Genomic DNA, 13813 nt, shown 5'->3' with positions numbered 1-13813 from the left:
ATGTTCTTGGCAGCTATGCAGCCATCATTTTTCTCTACTCACCAACATCAGACAGGCTGCTTTAAACAGAATCGTGGGCATTTCCAATGGTAGCTAGAGATTAACATTAGAGTTCCACCGGGGGTGGGGGTGGGGGTGGAATACTGCATTTCTTAAGGAAGTAGCCATATTGAACAGAAGGGCAGGTGTATAAGATAAAGTATGCTTATGACAACAGTGATTTGGTGAAGGAAGATCGAATGCGATCCCTCCATTTCTATATACATTTATCCTGGTCCCTGATATTCGATAGACAGCCACAGAATACCCCAACAATCTAGTTTCCAAATTATTTCTTTCTAGAAGAATGCAAACCACATAGCTTTCCAGATGTTTTTGGAATGCAAGTCTATGAAGCCTTGGCCAGCACAACCAATTGTGAAGAATGCTGGGAGTGATTGTCCAACATCTGGAAGGACACATAATTCCACCTCTGGATTATGTACACATTATCCTAACCCTTGAAAAAAAATCACCTCTTTGCATATTAGTTTGTGACCTTCTTGACCTGCCTTGTGAAATTTTCTAGGCCTCTCATCAATGAAATTGTACTAGAAAAAAAGAATAAATTCTTTTGTGCTAGTAGATAGATAAGGGGAAAGTTATTGGTTTCATAGCTTCTTTGCAGGTTTCTATACATAGATTTAACTGGTACAAGACAACCTCTATTTACTGAGCCAAAGTTCTTACCTTTATCCTGAGCTTGATCAGCAACATCCACTCGTATTCTCCTATTTCCTAGAGACTTGGGAGAACAAAGAAACATTAGCTTACATCCAAAGAATAAAGTGTCCAAGGAGCTTAAAGTCATCTGTAGCTAATCCACGAACTAATACTAAGTAAATGGATGCTCCGGCAGCTATAAAACTTTGCAGAAACTACTGTAGAAGAGAAACTTGCATAAGATCTATGCATGCTTTACTAATAACCACACTTTAATGACTATTACTGGCTTAAAGTTACATATAAAGATCAACAACAAAAAAAGATTCTAAGTATAGTACAAATTACGTGTTCTCTTTTACTAGACTAAAAAGAGTTTCAGAAAACACCATCCAGACTTTAGTGCCAGGATAATTTGTCAAGCATCTGGAGATAAAGCAAAAATAATTAATCTAAGCTAGCTAAGGCAGAGTACATCATCTACAAATATTATTTTCCTGGTGGAAATCGGCATCATTTTTCCAGCTTGTCTGCTCTACTTTGCCAAAATTACACCACATGCCTCATAATAAACCAGCTTCGCCATTTACAAGAAATAGACTTGGGTAATTTAATCTGTGTTTGAGTCAAACAACTGCTGTGCTGTTTCCCCACAATTCAATTGCTTCTATTCCACTGGGTAGGAAGGCAGGAGGAAAAGACATGCATGCATGGAGTATAAAGGGAAGTCAGAATGAGATTAAAAGAATTAACTCCACAAAAGACAGAGTGCTATTACTCTGCAGGCCTTAAACGATTGAACTTCTGAATGTGAATAACTTTTGAAACAGACCTTTTGATTTACTCTTATCATTCAGAGTCAATGTTGTTGTTTTTATTTGACTGAATCTCAAAATCCAATTAAAAATCTTTAAAGGGTTTTGGGGTGGGAGACAGTATTCAATGTGTGCCAAGCTTCTTCACAGATCAGTATTTCTTTCTTTTTGTAAGCCCTGGCAGAAATTAAAAAAATCATAATACTATAGAAGTACTTTCATATACAAGTCATTTTTTCCAAAAGTGCTTCCATCTGAGCCTTGGATCATTCTTAAAATGTGTGCTTAAAGCTTTAAAGCATCTTGCAGAAATATTTGCTCACCAGACTGCAAAAGACAACCGCAACTCTGATCTTGTCATTGTTTGAGCACTACCAACAAAATAGTTATTTCCAGAATAATTATAAAGCCTTGGTCATTTTACTGGGGCAATCCAGATCTTCGCATGTTTGAAAGCCGACTCCCAACTCCAGTAAGTGTTAAACCGTAAGAATGCAAGTTATAATAATCATACAACTCCCTTAGTTTGTGACAACTACAGGGCTCAGTACTGCCAGTGTTTAACCAATGAAGGAATACTTCTTGTGGGAAGTAACCTCTGCCTTAGCCTCTTGGGTGAAACCTAGATGTGGGGAAGAAATGTTACTGTAATGCAGATTTTTCCAAAAGGTATATTTAAAGCTACAATTCCCATAATCCGCTATCCAGCAGAGCCATATTGGCTGGAAAATTCCATGAAATCTGGTTCCAAAAAAGTGATTTTTCCACAGTGCACTTTTCAAGATACACTCCAGTGTCTATAACAAAACCACAATGAAGTTTGGACCGTAGTTGAAGCATGCCACTCCAATAGAGAAGCTCACTACATGGGACACAATGGCATCAGTTATAATAGTCCCAGTGTAAAGAATAGGTATTTAAGCATACATAGCTGGTTACACAAATAATTCAAGCTGCTGCTCAAATTGTGTATTGAGTCTAGAAGACTGCAACTCAGTAAGTTTTCACAGCCTGCATAATCACCCTCATTTCAGTTATTGATAGAAAGTCAGTGCCTTTTATACACTGAAAGATTTATATTCGCTGCAGCCTATTACTGGACACATTTTTGAATTTTGCCCAAATGATCCAGACATGATTGCAGATACACCTGCAAAAATGTAGTAACATTCTACTTGTCCTTGAAGCCTCAGAGTAAGGTGAGATCAGGCCACAATGGCAGTGATACAGCACTTCCAGGCACAGTTCAACTTACCTCTTCATTGAGACTCAACGCATGGAGCAAGGACTCCAAATCTTCAAACTCAGCATATCCAAATCCTTTCAATCTCTCTGGATTACTAGGTTCTCGAGGCAAACGAACAGCACTTATCTGCAGTTGAGCAAAACGAGGAAATATTTTTCAGTGATCATCTCCCGAGAATGGTGATACCAGAGTAGTCATCAGTTGTCACATTATATGGGTTACATCAGGAAATAAAATTCATATTTTTATTTGAAAAATATGGTTAAATTTTCTGCAGTATGAAGATTTCAGGGTGGTCAGTCATGCCAGTACAGAAAACACAGCTTAATTTGGAAAGGAAAGGAAAGGAAATTAGGCATAATGCCATGGAGTTAAGACAGATTTCAGTTTGTCCATCTTATTTTTGAAAACATTTTTATTATAAAGATTTGGATTACTTAAAGAAGCCATCTTTGCTCTGGGTTGAGCAGGAGACTTAAGGAGTCCCCTGATTCTATTTAACGAGACTAAGTACACCAGAAAAGAGGAGAGAAACATGTTTCGAATTCAAAAAGTCTAAATTTATTTATTTATTTGAAACATTTATATTCCGCCCTTCTAACCCCGAAGAGGACTCAGGGCAGAGCACAACATATATACGGCAAGCATTCCATGACGGGACATAAAATAACAATAAATATTCATAAACACTAAAATCAGTTATATCTACTTTAAAATCAGTTGTGTAAAATCATCTCAAAACACCATGCTGGCTGGGTTTCCTATTATTGCCTTATTTCACTGTCCCAAAGGCTTGGTCCCACAGCCAGGTTTTCACCATGTTTCTGAAGGACGGGAGGGAGGGGCCCGATCTAACCAACCCTCTGAGGATTTTTTATCTAATTGCTAAATGCGAAATTAACTATATTCAATGTTAAAGGAGTGCTAAATATATAAATTAGATGACCAGATTCTTTAGAAGACACAGGGCAGTTTTAAAGACTACTGCAGCAACATACTTCTCTACCAACCCTGCATTCACATTGCTGCAAGACCAGACTGGCACTTTGTATTTTATACTGCTGAAGTTTGGATAAATTAGACAAACAAGATTATTGAAAAGCACCACAAAATTATGCTCACTTTTCCCAGACTGGCTTGAGGACAACAGCACAAAAGATCCGTGGTGCTATTCTTAAATTTAAGGTATCTTTAACATGCCAAATGTAGTTTCAAAACATGATATTTGTCTACTGGGAATTGTAATCAGGCTTCCTGCGTACTGAATGATACCAACAAGTCCTGAATGGCAGAATTCAGAGGAAAAGAACATCGATATATTTTTTGTACAAAATCTTCTCAGGGTGACATTTGCATTGGAACATTTTGACTTACCAACTATCCAAACTATCTCTCAAAATTAATAGGCCAATCTAGAACATAATATAATCTAAAAACAAAGACCGTTTGCACCTTCAAACGTCTGTGTTATTAAACGACAAGCAATGTAAAAGTCAAGATAGAAACATAGAATCATAGAGTTGGAAGAAACTTTGTGGGCCATCCAGTCCAATCCCCCTCCAAGAAGCAGGAAAATCACATCCAAGGCACTCCCGACAGTTGGCCATCCAGCCTCTGTTTAAATGCCTCCAAAGAAGGAGCCTTCACCACACTCCAGGAGATAGAGTTCCATTGTTGAACAGCTCTCAGTTAGGAAGTTCTTCCTAATGTTCAGGTGAAATCTCTTTTCCTGTAGTTTGAAGCCATTGTTCTGCAACCTAGTCTCCAAGGCAGCAGAAAACAAGCCTGCTCCCTCCTCCCTATGACTTCACCCCTCACATATTTATACATAGCCATCATGTCTCCTCTCAGTCTTCTCTTCTGCAGGCTAAACATGCACAGCTCTTTAAGCCACTGCTCATTGGGCTTGTTCTCCAGACCCTTGATCATTTTAGTGATCATTTCTTAATTTTAAAGGGTACTCAGCAGATAAAAAACATGTGCTAAAATAACAAACTGAAAAGACAGTTTTATTTCACAGAGATTTACAACCATGGAAACCTTACAGGTTTTGTGCCAGAAGTATGTTTTAGAGAACAGGAATTTGAAATTCCCCTGACATTATAATTGAACTCAGTTTACCACAATAATATTCCCAAGTACACATGGTTCACACTTCTTCATAAGCTCACATTTTTCTGGATTCCAATGAATGCTTTCCAGCTATTTTTATATGATACTAAAAAAAAGGGGGGGGTATTATTATTTAAGAGAAATCTTCACTACATACTCACATTAAGTCCTCTGAAAAAATCCTTGATAGACTCTTCTGTTACATCATATGGTAAGTTTCCCAGAAAGGCAGTGTAGGGGGGTGATTTTGGGAGACGGCTTCTGTCAATATTGGGCTCCCGAGCTGCCCGAGGTGCAGTCGGCAAGATGGAACGGTCAATTGGAGGGGCTCGATACATGTCATCATCGTTGCTATGCCAGGTGGTGGAAACTAGGAAGAAAAGTTTGCACATTAGTGTCTGTTACAATGTTTATAACTAACAGCAGACAGTTACTTAGTTAAGCTGACACCCATTAAATGTGCACAGCACATTTTGCAGCAAAGGGCTATTGGGAACTAGCTGAGAGGAAGAGAGTCTGCTGCAAAAATAGCACCATAGAGGGTAATTTTGAGTGAAGCAGCATTTCTTTACATTTTCAGCTTACAAGATGAATCCCCTACATCAGTGGTTCTCAACCTGTAGGTCCCCAGGTGTTTCAACCTACAACTCCCAGGAATCAGCCAGTTTACCAGCTGTTAGGATTTCTGGGAGTTGAAGGCCAAAACATCTGGGGACCCACAGGTTGAGAACCATTGCTCTACATCGAAATGTCACTTCACAGATATCTATGCAGATGCAACCAAGGGGCAGTATGGCATACTAGTTTATAAAAACAGTTATGATTTTTCCTAACCAATGAATATTTTACTAGCTTGCTGGAGTTTGATAGAAGAGAGTTCTCAAGCTCCTCCAACAGCTGGCTAAATTTCTGTGCTAGATATGGAGAATGAGGCTTCCCTTCAAACAATGAACTTGGTTTACATGCAGAATAAAGAAAAAAAGGTAGAAACTTCACCCCTTTTCTGCCAGCCTGAAAATTTGTTTGCACACCATTCCCTATCATTGGCGACTATCAGCTGTGTACCTAAATACAGGCCTCTTGGCTTGATGGCAAACAATGATGTAACTAGCAGAAGGCCTCTATCTTTCCACTGAGCAACTGCACCTTGACCCTGCTCCTCCCTCTTTTGCATACAGATATGCACACACATCAGAATGAAAGAGAAGTGCTTACAGGACAGATGCCAAAGCTTCTGCCCTGCAACTGAAATTCCAAGTGCTTCGCTTTTTGGAAATTAAATTCGGTGCATCTTCTTTGTGGGTACAGGCATACCCCAATTAACAAAGCTTGAACTTGTTTTGCAGCATCGACAGTAAAGACTACATCAAAGCTTGGACTGGAAAAGAACGGGCCTGTACTCTAGTTAATCCTACCTTATCTGCTAATGCACAAGGTAAATAGATGCATCCAGAATTACTTACTCTGTATGTTTGTGTGAAGAGCAAAACGGAAAAAGGGGGCAAAGGAACCCTGCCTGCCTGACACATTAGTTACATTGGCATGCTGAAAAAGCAAAACTTCCACCATCAAATAATGAGAAAAATAGAGCGTTAAAAGAATGAAATCAGTCTGGGATACAGTCTGGAAGATTTCACCGGTCGCTCAAAATTCACAAAGTTTTGTTTAGTTATGCAAGACTTATGCAACCTGGTTGTTTCATTTTGCACGTGTATGTTAGTTTTGATGAAATAATTGCTAAACAGTTTGAACTCTTATTTTTTGTAGTGTAGGACTCTATCACTGTTGCTTCCATGTTATTTTTGCCTCTGGTTCTGTTAAAGAAGTCAAGGCCAGAAACACATTTCCTATGTTAAATGGGGAATACCTACATACATGTGTGTCTCACCACAAACCACTCCTAGTTTCTCCCCTCCTCTCCAAATGCTCTCCAAGAATATAGACACATACATGTTCACCCAACTTTTTCAAATTACTTGCCTGGGATAGATTCTGTTCTCCTCACTCCTCTCTACCCTGAACTTAACTGAATGAACACAATCCAATAAGCATTTCTTAGGGTTTTTAGATGTTTCCCCAAGAATTGGGGGGGGGGGGGGAGTGGGAATAACAGTCCCAAATAGAAGTTCTTTTTCTTGCAACTCTTTTTGAAGCTTACAGAATGGACATCTGGAGAATTGGGAACAAATTCATCAGAAGTGTAGAGCCAGGGAGAGTTGTAGAAGGAGGCATACAGAAAAGGAAAGAATTAAAAAATGGCACAAACCAGGGAACTGAGGGCGTGGTGAGAAAAATGATTCAGAGATTAGTTTGTAACCCTAATGTGTAATACTTCAATAAGAGAAACAGCTGAATAGGGGAAATCCTGAGACTTTTTCTGGAGAACAAAATACCACAATTTTGCTGGAGGCTGTTTGCCAGAATTAATTCATAGTCACGATGTCAACTGTAATTGTTGAATCTACTGATCAAACACACTGAATAAAGCCTGTTCTTTTAAAGGAAAATACCCCAACAACAAACTACAGAAAAAGCTGACATGACAGAAAATACAGTGTATTGTGTTTATTACAGTTGCCATTTAACAGTATTTGTCACCCTGTTATTCAAACAGCATGGACAGAATTTCATACTGTAAATTTCACAAAACAACAATTATAAATCAGTAACTACCACACCTTTTACACTAAAAATGTAGGTGAGGTGTACATGAGTGGGCTCTGTTTTCCTTGGGTTTAAGGACAACACACAGAACTGATTTTGTGAAGTGCCCTTTCACCTATACATGGTCTGCCAAATCTGGGGTGGGGCTGAGGTTATTACCAAGGTGACTAACTGTAGAGGGAAGTGGGATCATATTTCTATAGTTTTCTGTTTTCAAAATATTTTAGATACAGCCAAAGGTCAAGGTGACATCAAAAAGCAAAAGGTCTACCTCCTGTCATGGGCAAAAATTTAGAATCTAGTCAAAATTGAAGATTCCCCCAGTTGCAATATCTCTTGGTGTTTCTGCCACATTGTTTTCTTTTCTGAGAGAAAACTGCTTACTCAGATTCTGTTATCAGAAGCAGAACAGAGATGCTGTTAGCTCCTTCTAAAAAAGAATGTCTAAAAGATTAACAGGAATTTTAGTCTACGAGCAAATAAAGTGTTCAGCACAGACAAAGGTTCTATTACCGGTTAAGAATCAGGAAAATTCTGTCTTACCATCTCCTTCCAGGTCATCTGTCTCATCTGCCCAGCTGACTGGCTTTGGGGCATAGGTAGGAGCACTACCACCATCCTCAGCCAGAAAGTCTGTCAGAGTCAGGGTCTTTCCCTTCTTCTTGGTCTTTTTAGCTGTAGGAAATGGGGAAAAAGTATATTAAGACTTTGTTACATAAGACTGGAATTTCAAAACTTAAATTCCATGTCTAATTATTTTCTGAATAAACTGTTCTTTTAATATACCAAACACAATAGCTTTATCACAGAGCAAATTATTCATAATGTATTAACTGTACTCTTATAGCATTTCCCATATTTGCAAGAGACTTTTGTTGTTGCTTTTTTCTGGTGAAAGAGAACAGGAGAAAGCTTTCTCTCCTGTGGATTCCAAGTTTTTAAAAATGGTACTTTCCCAATCCTATTCAACAATATTACTCAACACTAGTGGCTCAGTTTTAATCCATAAAGTGAAACTTTTTTTTTTGTTAAAATGGAGCTACAAGCTTCACTATAAGGTTCTGGGCTATAAGAAAACTCATTGGTTTTGTCCATTTAAGAGAAGACAACATTAAAAACCCATCAATATTGATAAAGGAAAGAATATTATTTTGTCTCCTTGAATGTGCCAGACCCATCAATGGCACAATTTTTCCGTGATGGCAGCACTGCATGTTCTTGTGAGGCAAGAGGAGAGGTTGATGGTAGCAGTGCTGATTGAAGGCTCCCCCAGATCAGATAGTCTTTTGCTGAGGAGTCAGTCTAAATGTGCCAAGTAACTACTATCCAGCAGCAGTAGTGTGGGGCAATGGGGGCAACCCTGGAGAAGGATTTTTCAGAGACAATGGTAATGGCACTATACCTAACACTAATTAGTGCTGAAGAGAAGCCTCTTCTGAGTATCTTTTACTATGAAAATTCTATGATGAGATAACCCAAAATGAAACAAAAGGTAGTGCCAGAAGATGATTCCTCCAGATGAGATGGTACTCTCAATGAGTTACTTGGATACATCAAAGTACTACAACTAGCATTGTGGCTAAGGATACAACTTGACTGAAGCCGAAACTATTGACTTGCTTGGAGGTGAAAGGGAAGTCCAAAGCTGCACAACACATAGGAACATGGGAAGCATGAATCAGGAGAAGCTAAACATAATAAAACTAGGAATGGTAACGTATAAACATTGCAATGCACGGAGTGAGCAAACTAAAGTGTACAGAAACAAGATATTTTGAGTCATTATGTTTTACTGAGGGAATTGCAATCGAAGAAGAAATGGTTTGGCATTACTAGTAATGAGATGTAGCGAAAACAATCAAAGGATGCAATGCAAAGTCTGACTGAGTACTATCAATAAAACTTCAGGAAACCCCTATCAATACAACCATAATCCAAGTTTATGCTCCAACTACTGAGCAGAAGGATAAACCAAAAAATTATATAATAGAGTCCAGGAGGAAATTGACCACACACCAAAAGCAAACCTCTTGTTTATCACTGAAATGCAAAAATAGGAAACAGAACAGAAGCAAAAATTGTAGGAAAATCTGGCCTTATGTCCAGAAATATGGACAGTAACTGATTACATTTTGCAAGGCCAACCGTTTCTTCATTACAAACGCATTATTCAAGCAACCAAAAAGGCGACTGTATATATGAATATCACTTGATCACTAATACAGAAATCAAATAAGCTGCAAAACGGGAAGCAGAAATTGTCAAAAACAAAATGAGGAACAGATTGCAGAACAATGAACTGCTAATATCAAAAACTAGAATAAAGCTAAAGTACACTAAGCCAATCACTGTGCTAAAATATAAGCCAAAGAAGACTTCCACAGAATTTAAAGATAATGTAAACAAACCAAAGATTTCCTCTTTTAAGCCTAATTGACTGGGAGTTGGAAGACCTCTGACCCAAAGTCAGGAACACTGTCAAAAAGTAATTCAAAAAACACTATCTGCAGACAAAAAGAAATAGAAACCTCAATGGCAGGTGAAACTCTTCAAGCAATTAAGGACAGATGAAAACCGAAAGTAAAAGGTGACAAAAAAATAGCAGGGTTTCTGCCTGGTTTTATTTTGCCAAGACATGAAAATGCTATTATCAAATTACTGGGGGGAAAAAATCTTACGTAGAATTTAAATGGCATTGCTACACCCTTTCTGAAGTTCAGTACAATACAAGGTTTAAAAAAGCTGGCAGCATGACCTAGGAATGACATTCAGACATGAGGAACCCTATTGTTTAAAATACTATGGTGATAAGAAACTCACTTTATGGCTTCAGCTTCCTCATTCTCAACTTAATCTGAATCCACATGATGGTTCTATGGAAGATAAGAGGGAGCATCCTGCTATCTTCCATATTCATGCCCCAGAAATGGGAAAAACTGGCTAGGCATAATACTTCATATATCCCATCCCCAGATATTCCCCCCTTACAACTTGTGGACATATCTTACATCACACTTAGGTGTGAAACAGAAAAAAGTTTAGGACAGAGTAGTCCTCTCCAAAGCCCAGCACAACTTGTGACACTTGTCCCCTTTAGTCTACTTTCACTGTCTGAGACCTGGGAATATGGTTGATGATAAGCACGAATAACTGTTAGAAATTGAGGATTCACAATAATGAAAAATTATGTGTGTATATATACATACACAGGCTTTTCCACAAGTATTGTATTTTTTCACAGTTCACTACAATTACATCTTATATTTTAAGTACTTTTATATTAAAATTGTGAATACAAATAGAACACACTCAACAACTATGGTATATTTTTCCTAGTACACAAAAATCACATCTTACATGTTAAGATTACTTTTATCTAGAAAGAAACTTGGTAAGATAACTCTCCTTTTACATAAAATATGTAGTTAATATTCAAATGCTGCACAAAGATAAATCTCCAATGACAAAGCCTTTAAAAAGTCACTTTATCCCCAACCTAAGTGGTTCAAACAAAATCCGAAATGTAGTACTACTGGAAACCTTTTTTTTTTACTGTAGGAGAACATAATAGCCTTCTTTAATACTATATTGTGAATGAAATTAAAACAATTCAGTTTCCTAATCTGTATTGGACTGATTTTTCATGTGAAAAAATTATCAGGAGGCAATTTCTACTCATCATTCTTACATACGTGTATGTATGTGTACACACAAAAAAGTGCAAGATCGCAGCTTCAACAGATCCTGAAGACATAACAAAAATTTTGCAGCATGTTTGATAGGTTTACCATATGAAAAAGGAATATGAGGCTTCAACTTGGGTCTGGTTTTTCACAGGAAACTGTAAGCCTTTGCAAAAAACAAAAAAACAACAACCCCCCCCCCCAAATAACCCAATCCTATTGAACAAAGGCAAAGAAAACTCCACACATAATACCCTTCTGTTAAAAAACCAAACCATTTTTCAAGCCCATACTTTATTGCAAGGAACCTGCGCCTTAGCCTAAGTGCTGAACAAACAAACTGGGAGGGTATTTGCTACAAGCTATCAGAATTCAAGCAGATAGGTTGTTCCATTAATAGAGCCTCCCTCAACCTGGGATTTCTCAGATATATTGGAATATGACTCTCATCACAAAAGTGGAGAAGAGAAGGACTAGAAAATCTCTGCTCAGCAGTACTACTCATCTACTGTCTTATGATGGTGCATGAAAGCAGACTATGGTGTGAACCAAAAAGACGGGGATTTGGGATAACTACATATCATGAAACCACAGGAATGTCTCTGGGGGAAAATCATTTCCAACATAGATGGGGAGCTCAGTGTTTCTATTTTCTCATTAGCATGCCTTAAAAAAAAGAAGCCAAAAGCATTATCTGTTCCTAAACAGCACAAACCCTTCTTTATAAAAGATGGCCAACTGGGCTGCAGTAAGAATTACGCTGCCCTTGACTTGAGATGAAGTATAAAACTCACGCAAAGAAGGAGAAAGTATGGGGAACAACAATCCTGTATAAGGGGACAACCTAGCCAGATTAAGCATGGGCTCACAAACACTTGATGGCCTTGGAAATAACACAATTTATACTGACTGCAACCTTGCCTGCTCTGCAAAGGCTGAAGGCCTTCAATCTGATGTTACATAAACACCCTTGAAGCTCCTTGAATGTTATGAGAATCTTTTAACTTCTCAGTTCCAAAACAGGCAGTGTAGGTGGGGATAAATGGTCTTCCTCATAGTGTACTGTGACTTGCTTGACCTCATCCAAAGATGACCTCCTCAGATTGGTTTTAGTAGTACAGATACAAGAAACTTAATCCGTACTACATCTTGGCTATTGCTAAACCTGTAGACTTGACAATGGATAGCTTCCACACTAATTTCTGCCAGAATGTTCAATAAGCATAAACACGTTATAATTCCAACTTCGTTTATCTTCACAACCATATGAGACAACGTGTAGCATGCCAACTGCTGAAAAGATAACATAATCCACGAACTCAGAATACCAAAAATATGTTCAATAGGAAGATGAAGCCAATCTTGGCTTCTCACAAACAAACTTTGATGCACATGTTTTAAAACAGTTGTAAAATTAACAGCACAATAACTGTGAAACATTATGTGACAATGCCTCAAGATAAAGATGAGGGAAAGAAATTAATGTGGGTCAAGAAGAGACAAAATCCACATTTTAATTATTGCACCTTAACAACTGAAGCATCTCTCCTGCATCAACAATGTTGTGTTCTGGATCACCTATTTTTATGTCGGTTGAGTTTCACAACTAATTTGTACCTCCCAAAGTTTCAAACTAAGGACTGGAACAGATTTATCTTTACTAAAGCAGCAATCATTTATCTACTTAACCATGATTATGTCTCACTGAAATAAATGGGATTTAGTCCCAAGTGGATGCGCACAGGAGTACACTATACAAGTCCAAATAAACAATGATGTACACATTTGTAATGATGTGCACATTTGCAGGTTTAACATTTGCAAGTTTAATTATTCACAAATTTAACTTCTCTCTATAAATATATAGATCCTCCAGAACAACTTCCTCCATAAGTTGACAATTAATTGAATCACACTGGAAGAGCTCTCTAGGAATCTCTAGATCCTCCAGTAGGGTTCTATGGTCAGCTCCCTGAAGAAGGTGACCACAGAATTGTGCTGAAGGATTTACAATTTCTTAGAGGTGGGCTCTAAGGTAAAAAAAATAGCATTCATTTAACAATTTTGTAACAAGTAAAGTGACAGAATCACAGAAATATAACAGTTGGAAGGGGCTTCATGAGCCAGCAGGTCTGACTCCTGCTGAGTACAGAATCTCCAGCTAAAGTAGTCTCATTAGTAGCTGATCAGACTTTTTCTGAAGAGGTCCAGAAAAGGAAATCCCAACACCTCTCTAGGCGCAGTTCCATTGTCAAGAAGCCCTTCTAATGTTTAATTTATATTTAACTGCCTCTAACCTAAAACCATTAGACCTATGTCCTATCCTCTGAAGAAGGCTGCCCCATCTTCTCTATGAAGGCCCTTGAGGTATTTAAAGACTGCAATTGTGTCATCCCTATCCTCTTTTCACTAATCTGAATAAGCCCAGCTCCTTCAACTCTTCTTCATAAAATAAAGCTATCACATATTTGAAAAAATATAGCACAAAGACTCAGTAGGATATCATTCACCCCCTCCAATTTATGAATTATTCTCTTTACTCACGTTCACAGGCATGCCAACTGATGCTATGAACATCCACTTGCTATTGA

At 38.0% G+C, this 13813-nt stretch overlaps 1 protein-coding gene across 2 annotated transcripts in view; it reads right to left on the bottom strand.

Annotated features, from left to right (window-relative positions):
• EIF4B (eukaryotic translation initiation factor 4B) overlaps positions 1-13813 on the bottom strand; it is a 41728-nt gene that overhangs the window by 17153 nt on the left and 10762 nt on the right. For both annotated transcript variants that reach the window (XM_060763029.2, XM_060763027.2), the window contains 4 exons: positions 8083-8214; positions 5037-5245; positions 2773-2889; positions 730-784 (listed from right to left, as the gene is read on the bottom strand). In XM_060763029.2, the coding sequence (XP_060619012.2) occupies positions 730-784; positions 2773-2889; positions 5037-5245; positions 8083-8214 (513 nt within the window). The remainder of the gene's footprint in view (positions 1-729; positions 785-2772; positions 2890-5036; positions 5246-8082; positions 8215-13813) is intronic.

Source organism: Anolis sagrei, chromosome 2 (genome assembly GCF_037176765.1).
Source record: "Anolis sagrei isolate rAnoSag1 chromosome 2, rAnoSag1.mat, whole genome shotgun sequence".
NCBI lineage: Eukaryota > Metazoa > Chordata > Lepidosauria > Squamata > Dactyloidae > Anolis > Anolis sagrei.
Note: the sequence above shows the minus strand (reverse complement) of the source record. Positions and strands in the feature narration are given on the sequence as shown.